This window comes from Entelurus aequoreus, linkage group LG16 (assembly GCF_033978785.1).
Source record: "Entelurus aequoreus isolate RoL-2023_Sb linkage group LG16, RoL_Eaeq_v1.1, whole genome shotgun sequence".
Classification (NCBI taxonomy): domain Eukaryota; kingdom Metazoa; phylum Chordata; class Actinopteri; order Syngnathiformes; family Syngnathidae; genus Entelurus; species Entelurus aequoreus.
The window spans coordinates 9,250-21,926 of record NC_084746.1 but is presented as its reverse complement, the minus strand read 5'-3'; the positions used below and the strand labels follow the sequence as shown (position 1 = coordinate 21,926).

Genomic DNA, 12,677 nt, shown 5'->3' with positions numbered 1-12,677 from the left:
AAGTACTAAAACCAAACAAACTACACACTATTAAAAAATGCTACAAATGGAAAGAAAGTAGTGTAGAAGAATTCCAAAATGCTATCCAGCAACAAAAGGTCCAGTCATGTTTAGACCAGTACCTGGAAAAGAACTTCCAATGCAACAGTGAAAGCGTAAACGGGGCGGTAGAAAGCCTCAATAATATATTTGACCTTACAGCCTCCCTATCCAACCTAAAGGCCTCAAATAGAAAAATGAGGAAGAATATTAATACCCACGACAAATGGTATGATAATGACTGTAAAAATCTCAGAAAAAATTTAAGAAACCTATCAAACCAAAAACACAGAGACCCAGACAACCAGAACACACGTCTCCAATACGGCGAAACCCTGAAACAGTATAAAAATACAGTCAGGAAAAAAAGGGACCAACATGTTAGAAACCAGCTACATGATATAGAGGAATCCATAAAAACAAACAACTTCTGGGAAAACTGGAACAAACTAAACAAACAAAAACATGAGGACCTACCCATCCAAAATGGAGATGTATGGGTAAACCACTTCTCCAATCTCTATAGCCCAATACAAAAAAATGAACAGCAAAAACACATACAACATAAACTACAAAGCCTAGAGTCAACAATAAAAAACTACCAGAACCCGCTAGACTCCCCAATTACTATACAAGAACTACAGGACAAAATAAAATCACTTAAAACCAAGAAGGCCTGCGGTGCTGATGGTATCCTAAATGAAATGATCAAATTCACAGACTCCAAATTCCAATTGGCTATACTAAAACTCCTCAACATTGTCCTTAGCTCTGGGATCTTCCCCAATATTTGGAACCAAGGACTAATAATACCGCTTCACAAAAGTGGAGACAAATTTGACCCCAATAATTACCGTGGGATCTGTGTCAACAGCAACCTCGGTAAAATCTTCTGTATGATCATCAACCACAGACTTGTAAATTTCCTTACAAACAATAATGCCCTGAGCAAATCACAAATAGGCTTCCTACCAAATCACCGTACAACAGACCACATTTTCACCCTCAGCACCCTAATTGACAACCAAATTAACAAAAACAAAAGCAAAATATACTCCTGCTTTGTTGACTTCCAAAAAGCATTCGACTCAATCTGGCACGAGGGTCTGCTATACAAATTGCTAGAAAGTGGCATCGGAGGGAAAACATATGACATCATAAAGTCAATGTACACCAACAACAAATGTGCAGTGAAGATTGGTGAAAAACATACAGACTTCTTTCCTCAAGGCCGTGGGGTTAGACAGGGATGCAGTTTGAGTCCAACCCTCTTCAACATATACATCAATGAATTGGCAAAAACATTGGAACAAGCTACATCACCTGGCATCCCCCTAGTAGACACAGAAGCCAAATGCCTACTGTTTGCAGACGATCTGGTGCTGCTGTCTCCAACAAAAGAAGGTCTACAACAGCACCTTGATCTTCTACACACATTTTCCAAGACCTGGGCATTGACAGTCAACCTAACCAAGACAAAAGTTATGATATTCCAAAAAAGACCCAGCCTCCATCACCACAAACACAAATTCCTCCTAGATACAACTGCCCTAGAATACACAAAAAACTATACCTATCTCGGCCTAAACATCAGTGCCACAGGGAATTTCAACCAAGCTGTGAACGACCTGAGAGATAAGGCAAGAAGGGCTTTCTACGCTATCAAAAGGAACATCAAACTAGACATTCCTATTCAAATCTGGCTCAAAATATTAGACTCCGTCATAGAACCCATTTCCCTGTACGGCTGCGAGGTCTGGGGCCCTCTTGCTAACCAAGATTTTGCAAAATGGGACAAACACCAAATCGAGACTCTGCATGCAGAATTTTGCAAATCCATTCTCCGCACCCAACGGAAAACACCAAATAATGCATGCAGAGCAGAATTAGGAAGATACCCACTAATAATCAAGATCCAAAAGAGAGCAGTCAAATTTTATAACCACTTAAAAGAAAGTGACCCAGACACGCTCCATAACAAAGCCCTCACCTACAGAGAGACCCTAGAGAGATGCCCGCTCAGCCAGCTGGTTCAGGGACTCTGCTCACAAACACAAGCAAAACCACCAGACAGAAACCACACTGGACTAAACCAAATTATAAGAAAACAAAAAGAAAACTATCTGACACATTGGAAAGAATCAACCCAAAACCAGAGCAAATTGGAATGCTATTTGGCCCTACACAGAGAATACACATTGGCAGAATACCTGAGCACTGTGACCGATCCAAAACTAAGGAGATCCTTGACTATGTACAGACTCAGTGAGCACAGCCTAGCCATCGAGAAAGGCCGCCATAGGCAGACCTGGCTCCCAAGAGAAGACAGACTGTGCAACCAATGCACACAGGGTGCGGTAGAAACTGAACTGCACTTCCTAACAACCTGCCCACTGTACCAAGACATCAGAGACATATACTTCCCACAAATGGCAAATACCCAAAGAGAGTTTGAAAACATGACAATTAACGACAAACTCCCATACCTACTGGGGGAAGTAAAGCAATGTGCAAACACAGCAGCAAGATTCGTGAGCCGTTGCGACAAGAAAAGGACATCCAATGGAATACAACCACCATAAAGACTATTCCTGCACTATTTGTACTATACGGACATCTGTACATAGATCTACCCACAAACAGAGCATATACGTTCAAATACACTTGGAAAACTGCTGCTATTTTTAAGCCATCTTTACTTGAATGTATACATATATGCATCTTTATTTAAACGTTTTGCACAACTCTATAGTTTATCTTATTTTATTACTATAATGTTATATTTTAATTAGTCTTAACATTTTTAAAGTTGCAATGTGACACAGCTCTGTTCACACAGCTCTTTAGTATAGTAGACCTATATTTTAATTGTACATAGTTTTAATTTCAATTTCAATAGGTGCTTAAGTTTGATACATTTTAATTGTTTTGATCCTTACTTGAATGTATACATATGCATCTTTATTTAAATGTTTTGCACAACTCTATAGTTTACCTTATTTTATTACTTTTTATTATTATAATCTTATATTTTAAATTAGTCTTAACATTTTTTAAAGCTGTAATGTGACACAGCTCTGTTCACACACATCTTTAGTATAGTAGACCTATATTTTAATTGTACATACTTTTAATTTCAATAGGTGCTTAAGTTTGATACATTTTAATTGTTTTGATTGATTGTTTTAATGCTGGCTTTGGCAATGTAAACGTTTGTTTCCCATGTCAATAAAGCCCCTTTGAATTGAAATTGAATTGAATTGAGAGAGAGAGAGAGAGAGTTAGAGAGAGAGAGAGAGTTAGAGAGAGAGAGAGAGAGAGAGAGAGAGAGAGAGAGAGAGAGAGAATTGGGAAGGGGATGCACGGTCCAATCAACCCTCCGCCAAGTTGGGCTCCGCCAGACGCAGAACCCCCCGGAAGTCCCTGAAGGAGTCAAACCAGACAACACCCACAAAATTAGACCATTTGCTCCTTATTAAGACACCAACCCGAAATATGGGGATTGTGTGGTAGGCCCGTCCATCTTTGAAACCAGCGTGTCAGCCCGTCAGTGGGGAACCTCCAAGTCACCGCACCGACCTCTGTGGCTGGCTGGACACCGACGGGTGTGCGCGAGCTGTGGTCAGGAGGCACGATGCGTTCAGCGCTCAGTCGTCTCGTCCTCTCCGTCTCAGGTCGCCTGCAGTTGGGAGGGGGTCCACCACAAGTCGCACTCTGTACCTGGGGCGCGCGGGGTCCGATGTTCCTGGGTCTCGGGTCACTCACGGGCCATCTGCATTCTCGCCTTCGTCTGCCGTCTTGCGTCACAGGAGCGGAGCAGGAAGCTTCTGCGTGTGTGTCGGACTGCGGAGACATCAGGACAGCCGGCGCCAAGCAGGAAGGAGGAGGGAACTCGCCGCCAATCTCCACCATGGCCTGAGGAATCTGGGATGCAGAGACAGGCGTCTTCGCCCCGGCGCCATCGCTCCGTCCTGGTGGAACAGCTCGTGCGTTGTGGCCTTTGGGTGTCACCACCAGCGAAGCTATTTGGCTCTCCGCCAGTTGTAAGGTGTCAAAGGTCATCTTTGTGCCAAACTTTTTTCTGGCCCAGTTAGAAGCAATAAAAAAGGAGGACCTCCCGTTGTAGCCAATTACAGGAGTCAGCTTGTCCTTCACAATTTGTAATGATATTACGTAATGCTTCTTTAAAATGTCCATTGTAGCCTCTGCCCAATTTTTGGCATTAATAGCAATACAAGCCTGTGTGTCGGCATTGTTTAATGCAGGCCTGATCCTATTGGCCAGTGCATTTGCCATTTTAAAAATAGTCTGTGGCTGTTCAGACTTATTAATGTTTTCCAAATGATGCAAAACTGTGATGATGTTTTGCATGCATTTAATTTTGAGGCCGAAATTGTTGTCTTGGAGCCCATCTCCGTTCTGATTGTTATTGCCTGCTGTTTGGCCGGGGCGTGACTCAGAGTTTCGGCCACGCCCATCTTGATCTGATTGGCCAGAGCGCGACACAGAGTTGAGGCCGCGCCCTTCTTCATCGGCGCTGGCAGTTAGCCAAAATGGTGGCGCCGCATGGCTTGTGTTATTGACACAAGCCATGAACGAAGGGTTTTGACTTTTCGAAAACCCAAACATTGTTAAAAATATAAAGCAGGCAATGCGGAGGTATTTAGTCAATGTGTCAATGGGCAGGTAAAATAGAAAAATGAAAAATTCAAATTTCGAAAAAATAGTACTATTTATTTGCAAATATCAACTGTGACAAATCCTAGCAACGTTTCGGCATTAAACCTTCATCAGGTGAGATAAGTCACAGAAAATAGTCTAAAGAAAAAAAGGGTTAGGGTTAGGGTTAGGGGTTAGGGTTAGGGTTAGGTTAGGGTTAGGGTTAGGGTTAGGGTAGGGTTAGGGTTAGGGTTGGGGTTAGGGTTAGGGTTAGGTTTAGAGTTAGGGTTAGGGTTAGGCATAAAGAAAAAGAGTTGGTTAGGGTTAGGCATAGAGAAAGAGAGTTGGTTAGGGTTAGGGCTAAGGGTGGGGGTGGGGCGATAGAAAAGAGCGAAAAAAAAGAATAAGAAGGGTGTGCACGGTCCGTCTATGGCCCAGCGGGCTCGCACTCACGCCTCATTGAGCCCCCCCGGGTGTCTAGTACCCAGTCTGTGGATCCAGAGGCCTTCCGCCCGCCTCCGTTGGGCGGCACTCCATCTGGAGTTGGCTTGGACCACACACGCCCGGACAGAAGCCCACCCGTGCCGGATAAAGTGTTGGACAAGGTAGGTGGTGGTGTTCTTCTGCCGGACAATGTTATATTTATGTTGGTGGAAACGGGTGGCGATGGTGTTACCCGTTTCACCAACATACATAGCACGGCAACGCTGGCAGAGGATAACATACACGCAATTTTTGACCTGCCCGTCTCCTCTGCACAGCGGCCGGAAGACCTTACCGCTGTGGCGATTGACCAGCCAAGGGATGTTCCGCAAGGGAGCGCTGCTCCGGGCCGAGGGCGGATCTCCGGTGGAACTGATCCGAGCCCTGACAAGCAGATCACCCAGGCTGGGATTTTTGCGGTAGGCCGAGACCAGATAATAGTCCTTCAGTTTGCCGCTTTTCTCCACAAAGGTACAAAAGTTACCCTTGACCCTTCTGGAAACCTGTACCGCCGCAGGCGAGAAGGTTGTAATGAGGGGGATCATGTGTTTACCAGGGGGAGGCTTCTTCTGGTCCAGGAAGCACCTGAACTGTCTCCTGAGGAAGGATCTGGAATACCCTCTCTTCCTCAGGGCCGTGAACAGGGCTCCCATGGCCGTTACAAAGTCCTCCCGCCTGGTGCAGATCCGGTGGAACCTCAGCAGCTGGGACTTCACCAATCCCGCGTAGGTGTGTCGGGGGTGGAAGCTGGTTTTGTGGAGGAGGGCATGGGTATCCGTCTCTTTAAAAAACACCTTAATGTCCAAATGGTGAGTGGAGGTGAAATCCGGACCCTTGAAGGTGGTAGTGTCCAGGAAGTCCACTGACGTGGGGCTGGTGGTGGACTTAATGGTGATACTGGGGTTGTGGGTATTCAGGGTGTGGCGGAACCCCTCAAATTCCTCCATGGAATGAGTCCACACCCCCCAGATATCATCCAAATACCTGAAATAATGGAGGGGCCTGATTGCGCAGGCAGCAAGGGCAGAGGTCTCCCATTCTGCCATGAAGATGTTAGCATAGGCCAGAGCAAACTTTTTGCCCATGGCCGTGCCCTTGATCTGTAGAAAGAACCGGCCATTGAACTCAAAGTCGTTCCTCCTGAGGTTGATGTCGAGAAGCTGGAGGAGTTCCTTCTCGGGCCTGCTAACATCTCGGTATTTATAAAAAATGTTTTTGACGGCTTGGATGCCCTGGTCAATGTCAATATTCGTGTACAAACTATCAATATCAATGGTAAACAAGACTGCCTCTTGGGGAATGATCAAATTTTTAATTTTGTCAATAAAGTCATATGTGTCCTTAAGATAACTCTCGTGTTTAATGGAGAGTGGGGTCAAAAAGTAATCTATAAACGCCGCCGTCCTGTAGGTTTCACTGCCGCAGTCGGACACAATGGGCCTGCCCGGGGGTATCTCGTACGGTCGGCTCCACTTGTGTCGTTCCTTGTGGATCTTGGGGAGCAAGTAGAACCTACGGGGGCGGGGCTCCGATTCGCCCAAGAGGTAAGTCTTTTGTTTGTGGTTAATGAATCGTTTTTTCATTAAATTTTTGACTATGTTTTCGACCATAGGGATCGTTTGTGGGTAAATGGGCGTGGCCAATGGTTGGTAGTAGGTGGTATCACTCAATTGTCTGGTGCCCTCCCAGACATATTGAGACCTATCCATGATGACCACTGCGCTACCCTTGTCTGCCGGCTTAATAATTATGTTCCTGTTGTTTTTCAGGCTATGCAGGGCCTCTGTTTCGTCCCGCGTCAGGTTGGGCGCGACCGCGAGGGCGCAGCCCGATAGGAGCGACGGGTGTTCGTCCGCCAGGACCAGCGTTTGGACCTCTGGAGGAAGCAGTCCCGGTGAGGGCTCCCAATCGGACCTCGGGGTGAAAGGTCGCGGCCCAAGAGACTCTTGCTTTTCATAGAAAACCGCAGTTTTGACACTTCTATGATATTCCTGCAGGTCGAATTTTACTTGATGGTGCCACTCTGGACTGAGGCTGGTGGACGGGACGAAACTGAGGCCCTTGTCGAGGAGGGAATGCTGCGATGAGGTAAGTAGGAAATTTTTTGATAAATTTACGATGTTTTTGTTTGTGTTTATGTTTCCCCCCCGAAAGGTCGGGCTTTTGGGGAGGTCAAGTTTAAACAGTGATACCAGTGCCTCATCATGTTCTTGGCTGTGTCCTTTGTCCAATGGATCTTGTCCCTCCCCGTTTCAAAATCGTCGTCGGCGAGTGCCGGGAAGAATTGGAGGCGGGTTTGGATGTAATTGTTAATCAGCCGGAGGTTGTCCTTGTGTTCCTCGGGCAGGGATTCCGAGAAATTGAGGAGGGGGATGAAGACTTCGGCATTAGGGAAGGTCGTTTTGGCCGCTTTAAGGGCCCTCCGGAGCTGTTTGAAGGTGGTAACCTTGGGTTTTTGTTCCCTATTATTGATACCGAATGCTAAGACCACCTTCTCAACCTCAGGACTAACTGCTGTTTTTTTCAGGATGGCCTCTGCATGGAGAAATCTGGCCCCCGGGTAGCTGTCGATCTGGATGTCCTGGTGACGAAAGGCTGGAAGGTGCTTGAGGTTAGAGTCCCCGATCACCACGACCTTCCTGCTGACAGACAGGTGCCAATCCATCATTTTTCGATCCGAGTTGATGTGCACAGTGGGCTTTCTGGCAGTGCTCGGACTCGTAGGCGTGGTAACCTGCGCCGTACTATTGTCTTCTGTCGGCTGTGAAGGCGAAGTGACTGTTTTTGTTTTTTTCTGGCTTCCAGAAAACAGTTGGGCCCAACTTGGGGTTCTCAGACCCAGGACAGGCCTGTCTGGGACGGACGTCTCCGGGAGGGGCACGCCCGGGAGGAGTGGATCCGGGACGGGTAGGTCCAAGAGGGGCGTGTCCGGGAGGGGCGTGTCCGGAAGAGGCGTGTCCGGAAGAGGCGTGTCCGGAAGAGGCGCGTCCGGAGGAGGCGTGTCCGGAGGAGGCGCGTCCGGGATGGGCGGGTCCGGGAGGGGTTCCTGTGACCGCTCAGGGTAGAGTAGGTACCAGGGTGGAGGCGTGTCCGGGGAAGACTGATCCCGTGTGGGCGACCCCGACTGCTCAGGTAAGTGTTGGTCCGTCTCTGGCTGGTCAGGAGTCCCCCGCACATTCTCATCCCCATGTATCAAAATCAACGCACTGTGTTCAACAGGTGGAGCCGGGCGAGGCGGCGTGTCGGAGACCACCGGGAGGACCCCGATCTCAGCACCGACCCGCGATCGCGGCCCTTGCGGCCGGACCAAAGGTGCCTCGACGATAGCGTCGTCGGCAGGTCTGCTGCACGGCTTGCGAGGTCGCGTTGCTCTCTGGGCCACAGATGGTTCGGTAGCCGGAGAGGAAGGCGACAAGACCGGGAAAGGGACCGGAGTCACCCGTCCACGCGGGCCCCGATCCTGCTCCACCTCAGGGGACCACTCCCTGGTAATGGGGTCGGTCATGGTGGACACCGTGGCGTGTGCAGCGGCAGTTGGTAGAATGACCGGCGGGGGCAGCGAGGGGTGCACCACCTCCATGACAACGCGGTTGTCCAACGAGTCCGAGTCCGCTCGAGGCTCGGTACGTCGGCGCCGCGCTGGGGGCAACACCTCCTCAACGGCCCGGGTGTCAACCAAGACCGAGTCCACCTGAGACTGGGCCTGCTGGAGCGTCTCAGTCGTCAGCCTGCGCCCTAGGTGTGTCTTGGCCCACGCCGAGGCCACTTTGAATGGGGCTTCCCAATTGTGTGAAATAAATTCCCCCAGTTTATCAGCTTCTGATTGCAGTGTTTTATGGTAATGTTCCCTAAGAATTATAATTGTAGAATGTGCCCAATTTTTTGCATTACCCTTTATCCGGTCTTCTGTGTCGGGGTTGGTAACAGCTGGTCTGATTCCCGTCGTCAAAGCAAGTTCCATCCTCGTGATGGTAAGTGGTTGTTGTTCCTTGCTGACGTTTTTTAAATGATGTACCACTTTAATGATGTTGTACATAATTCTAGCTATGGAGCTAAAGTCGGGGTCCAGATTGTCAGGAGAAGATGCCCTGGGGGGATGTGCCTGGTTAATCTTGGCTGTTCTTTCTTTGCGGCGTTTTCCCCGTGCTGTTTTGTGTTGTTTGTTACCCCTATGATTTGCCCTATGAGTCCCCCTGGGATAGGGAGGGTTATCATGGGTAGGGTGGAAATTTCCCCTGTTTTGGCGGGGCATGTCATCTGCCGGAAAATTGGGATGTTGCGGTTGGAAGCCTCTGAAAAATGTGTTATTATTTTGGCGTGCAGTGTCGTTGTTTCGCCACTGTGGGGCGCTGTCTCGTATCTCACGCGCGTTATGATCCCGGTGACGCGCGTCATGATCCCGGCGACGCGCGTCAAGATCCCGGCCACGCGCGTCATGATCCCGGTCACGAGCGTCATGATCCCGGTCACGCGCGTCATGATCCCGGTCACGCGCGCCACGATCACGGTCACGCGCGCCATGATTACGGTCACGCGCGTCGCGATCACGGTGATGCGCGTCGCGATCACGGTGACGCGCGTCATGCTCACGGTGACGCGCGTCATGATCACGGTGACGCGCGTCATGATCACGGTGCCGCGCGTCATGATCACGGCGACGCGTGTCCCCTTGGGGGCGGCCATGGCCGCCGCAACAATGATCGTGATCATGAGGCCAACCTCGAGTCACTTCAGCATATGTGAGGTGCTGAAAACGGCCGGAAAATTGTGTGTTTTGGCCGTAATGGCGGTCGTTATGATGCGGGGATCGGGAACGCGGAACCATCTCGCGCTGCTGGCACTGTTTCCGTCCGCGCGGACGGACCTGGTGCCATTCCTCGTCCTCCCACGCCGTCATTTTTTGGAAAATGCGTTATTTTGGTGAGTAGAATAAGGTGGGTAGGCTAAAATTATATTAGGGACTAAGGTAAGTAGGGTGAATAGAAATTAAAATTGTATGGGAAATAATATATATATATATAAAGTGAAACAAGAGAAAACCGGCGAGCTTCCGCCCGCTGTGTGGCGCACTTCCGCCCGGACCGGATGTCTCAAGATGGCCGAGAATGCGAAGCACTCTCGACAAAAAAACAAATTAACAAACAACTAAGGGCGGTTCTGCGAAGAACGATAAAAAATCCCCAAGGAAAGGGGTTGAACTAACTAGCTAAGAAACTTAGGCTTGTAAAACTGAACGTAAGTAAGCGAATTGTCAACGGACTTTTCGCTTCGTGGGAGACCAGCTCGCCACGGCACCAAATTAAAGGGAAAGAGGGAAAATGGGAGAAAAGGAGGTAAAATAGTGTAAATTTGTGATAAATGCAAGTCTTGTTTCGCAACGTTTCGGTACTCTCTGTACCTTCTTCAGGCGTAAGACTTGTCTAACTGAATGAGTGTGAAAATCGGCTTGTTCGTGCAATTTCGTGAGCTGTTGCTCCTCTGGTGGTTAGATGGCAAGTGAGGCCATTGGCTGCGAGAGGTGGGGTGGAGTCATGGCTGGCAGAAAATAAGGAATTATTTTTGCAAAGCCAAAAATCTCCACTGATAAACCACGTGACTGCAGGAATGTGTGGCCCCAAGCACAATTAACCCCTATAGAATTGCTTATAATAGTGAATTAAAATAAAGATCAATAATAAAATATAATAATAAAAAAAATTATATATATATATATATATATATATATATATATATATATATATATATATATATATATATATATATATATATATATATATATATATGTACAATTATGTCCACATATACAGATATATACTATACTATATATAAAAAAAAGGTTAGAAAAATTCACTATTAGTTGCACAGTGAACCAAGCCGTGGACCAAGGTAAGTATGGCTCCTTTATGGAGTCCGAACAGGTCCAACAATGTTTTTAGGAAGTTTTTCAGGTTTTTTAATGTGTTTTTGTGAATTTTTGAGGTTTTTTTGTGATTTTTTAAGATGTTTTTTGTATTTTTTTGCAGGTCCTCGTAGGAGTGCTGGGACATCCGGGGCCCCCCCAGCGCCGGAATGTCCGAATACCCAGGTAAGTAGCTGTACAATGCAGGTAAGTAGGGTAAGTGGGAATAATATGATGTTGTTTTTGTTGTTTGTGTGTACACAAATGGCCCAGGTGGGCCCACAAGGCAGAGCGCGGGCCGTGAGTGGACCAGAGGCACAGGCGGGTTAGGGTTGGGGTTGGGGTTAGGGTTAGGGTTAGGGTTAGGTTTAGAGTTAGGGTTAGGGTTAGGCATAAAGAAAAAGAGTTGGTTAGGGTTAGGCATAGAGAAAGAGAGTTGGTTAGGGTTAGGGCTAAGGGTGGGGTGGGGCGATAGAAAAGGGTTAGGGTTAGGGTTAGGGTTAGGGGTTAGGGGTTAGGGTTAGGGTTAGGGTTAGGGTTAGGGGTTAGGGTTAGGGTTAGGGTTAGGGTTAGGGTTAGGTTTGTGGTTAGGGTTAGGGTTAGGGTAAGGGGGAGGGGCAAAGGGTGTGCACTGTCCGTCTACAACCCGTCAGGCGACGCCCACGCCAAACGCAAAACTCCCCAGAGACCCCGAATGAGAATGCGGTGGCAAACACAAGCGCAGAAACTATTGTGGCTGTCCAACTACGCGTTTCGGCCCCCTAGGCCTCATCAGGTTGGCTTTCTGTTACCTCATGCCTACTGGGACGCTTCTAATTCCCAGTAGGTGGAGCACTCCTAGTCTCCTGAGGCTAATTCATCTTCCCTATTTCTCTACAGCAGGATGTGCCCTCATCGACCGCCGGGGAGGGAGTGAGCCTTCTGGCAGGAGGAGCTATTTATAGGAGAATACTGCAGGGGGCGGGGCTCAAGCTCTCCACTGCAGTGTCGCCAGCGACTTCTCAAAAATATTGATCAAAAATTAATCCTACATGTGTGACGTGTCATCTTGACGTATTGTGTGCGTCACACAGTGGACAAACACCCAGGTAAGTATCAATGTGTTTGTTACCTGTATTAAAATGTTTGCTTTGATCAAGCTCTGACTCCTGTGTTATTAATGTGTTTGACCCCTCCACCACATCACAAACAAAGTCCCCAGAGGGCCCACGGACGGCAGGGCGCCACCCAACAGACGGGTTGGAGGCACTGGCGGGTTAGGTTTGTGGTTAGGGTTAGGGTTAGGGTAAGGGGGAGGGGCAAAGGGTGTGCACTGTCCGTCTACAACCCGTCAGGCGACGCCCACGCCAAACGCAAAACTCCCCAGAGACCCCGAATGAGAATGCGGTGGCAAACACAAGCGCAGAAACTATTGTGGCTGTCCAACTACGCGTTTCGGCCCCCTAGGCCTCATCAGGTTGGCTTTCTGTTACCTCATGCCTACTGGGACGCTTCTAATTCCCAGTAGGTGGAGCACTCCTAGTCTCCTGAGGCTAATTCATCTTCCCTATTTCTCTACAGCAGGATGTGCCCTCATCGACCGCCGGGGAGGGAGTGA

General features: G+C 48.3%; 2 protein-coding genes across 2 annotated transcripts; one reads left to right on the top strand and one right to left on the bottom strand.

Annotated features, from left to right (window-relative positions):
* Positions 1-3,394: 3,394 nt before the first annotated feature.
* Positions 3,395-4,445, bottom strand: LOC133631230 (uncharacterized). Its single transcript, XM_062023388.1, has 2 exons — positions 3,805-4,445; positions 3,395-3,718 (listed from the first exon to the last, which is right to left on the bottom strand). Exons 1-2 carry the CDS (start codon positions 4,408-4,410, stop codon positions 3,710-3,712), a joined length of 615 nt encoding a protein of 204 aa, XP_061879372.1. The 5' UTR covers positions 4,411-4,445; the 3' UTR covers positions 3,395-3,709.
* A 4,726-nt stretch (positions 4,446-9,171) lies between these two features.
* Positions 9,172-11,389, top strand: LOC133631229 (uncharacterized). The gene is made up of 2 exons (XM_062023387.1): positions 9,172-10,101; positions 11,205-11,389. Exons 1-2 carry the CDS (start codon positions 9,188-9,190, stop codon positions 11,212-11,214), a joined length of 924 nt encoding a protein of 307 aa, XP_061879371.1. The 5' UTR covers positions 9,172-9,187; the 3' UTR covers positions 11,215-11,389.
* The last annotated feature ends 1,288 nt before the right edge of the window (positions 11,390-12,677 follow it).

Bases quoted from the DNA above. Each gene is read 5' to 3' on its own strand.
- LOC133631230 (XM_062023388.1), bottom strand. From the start codon at position 4,410: ATGCAAAACATCATCACAGTTTTGCATCATTTGGAAAACATTAATAAG.
- LOC133631229 (XM_062023387.1), top strand. From the start codon at position 9,188: ATGATGTACCACTTTAATGATGTTGTACATAATTCTAGCTATGGAGCT.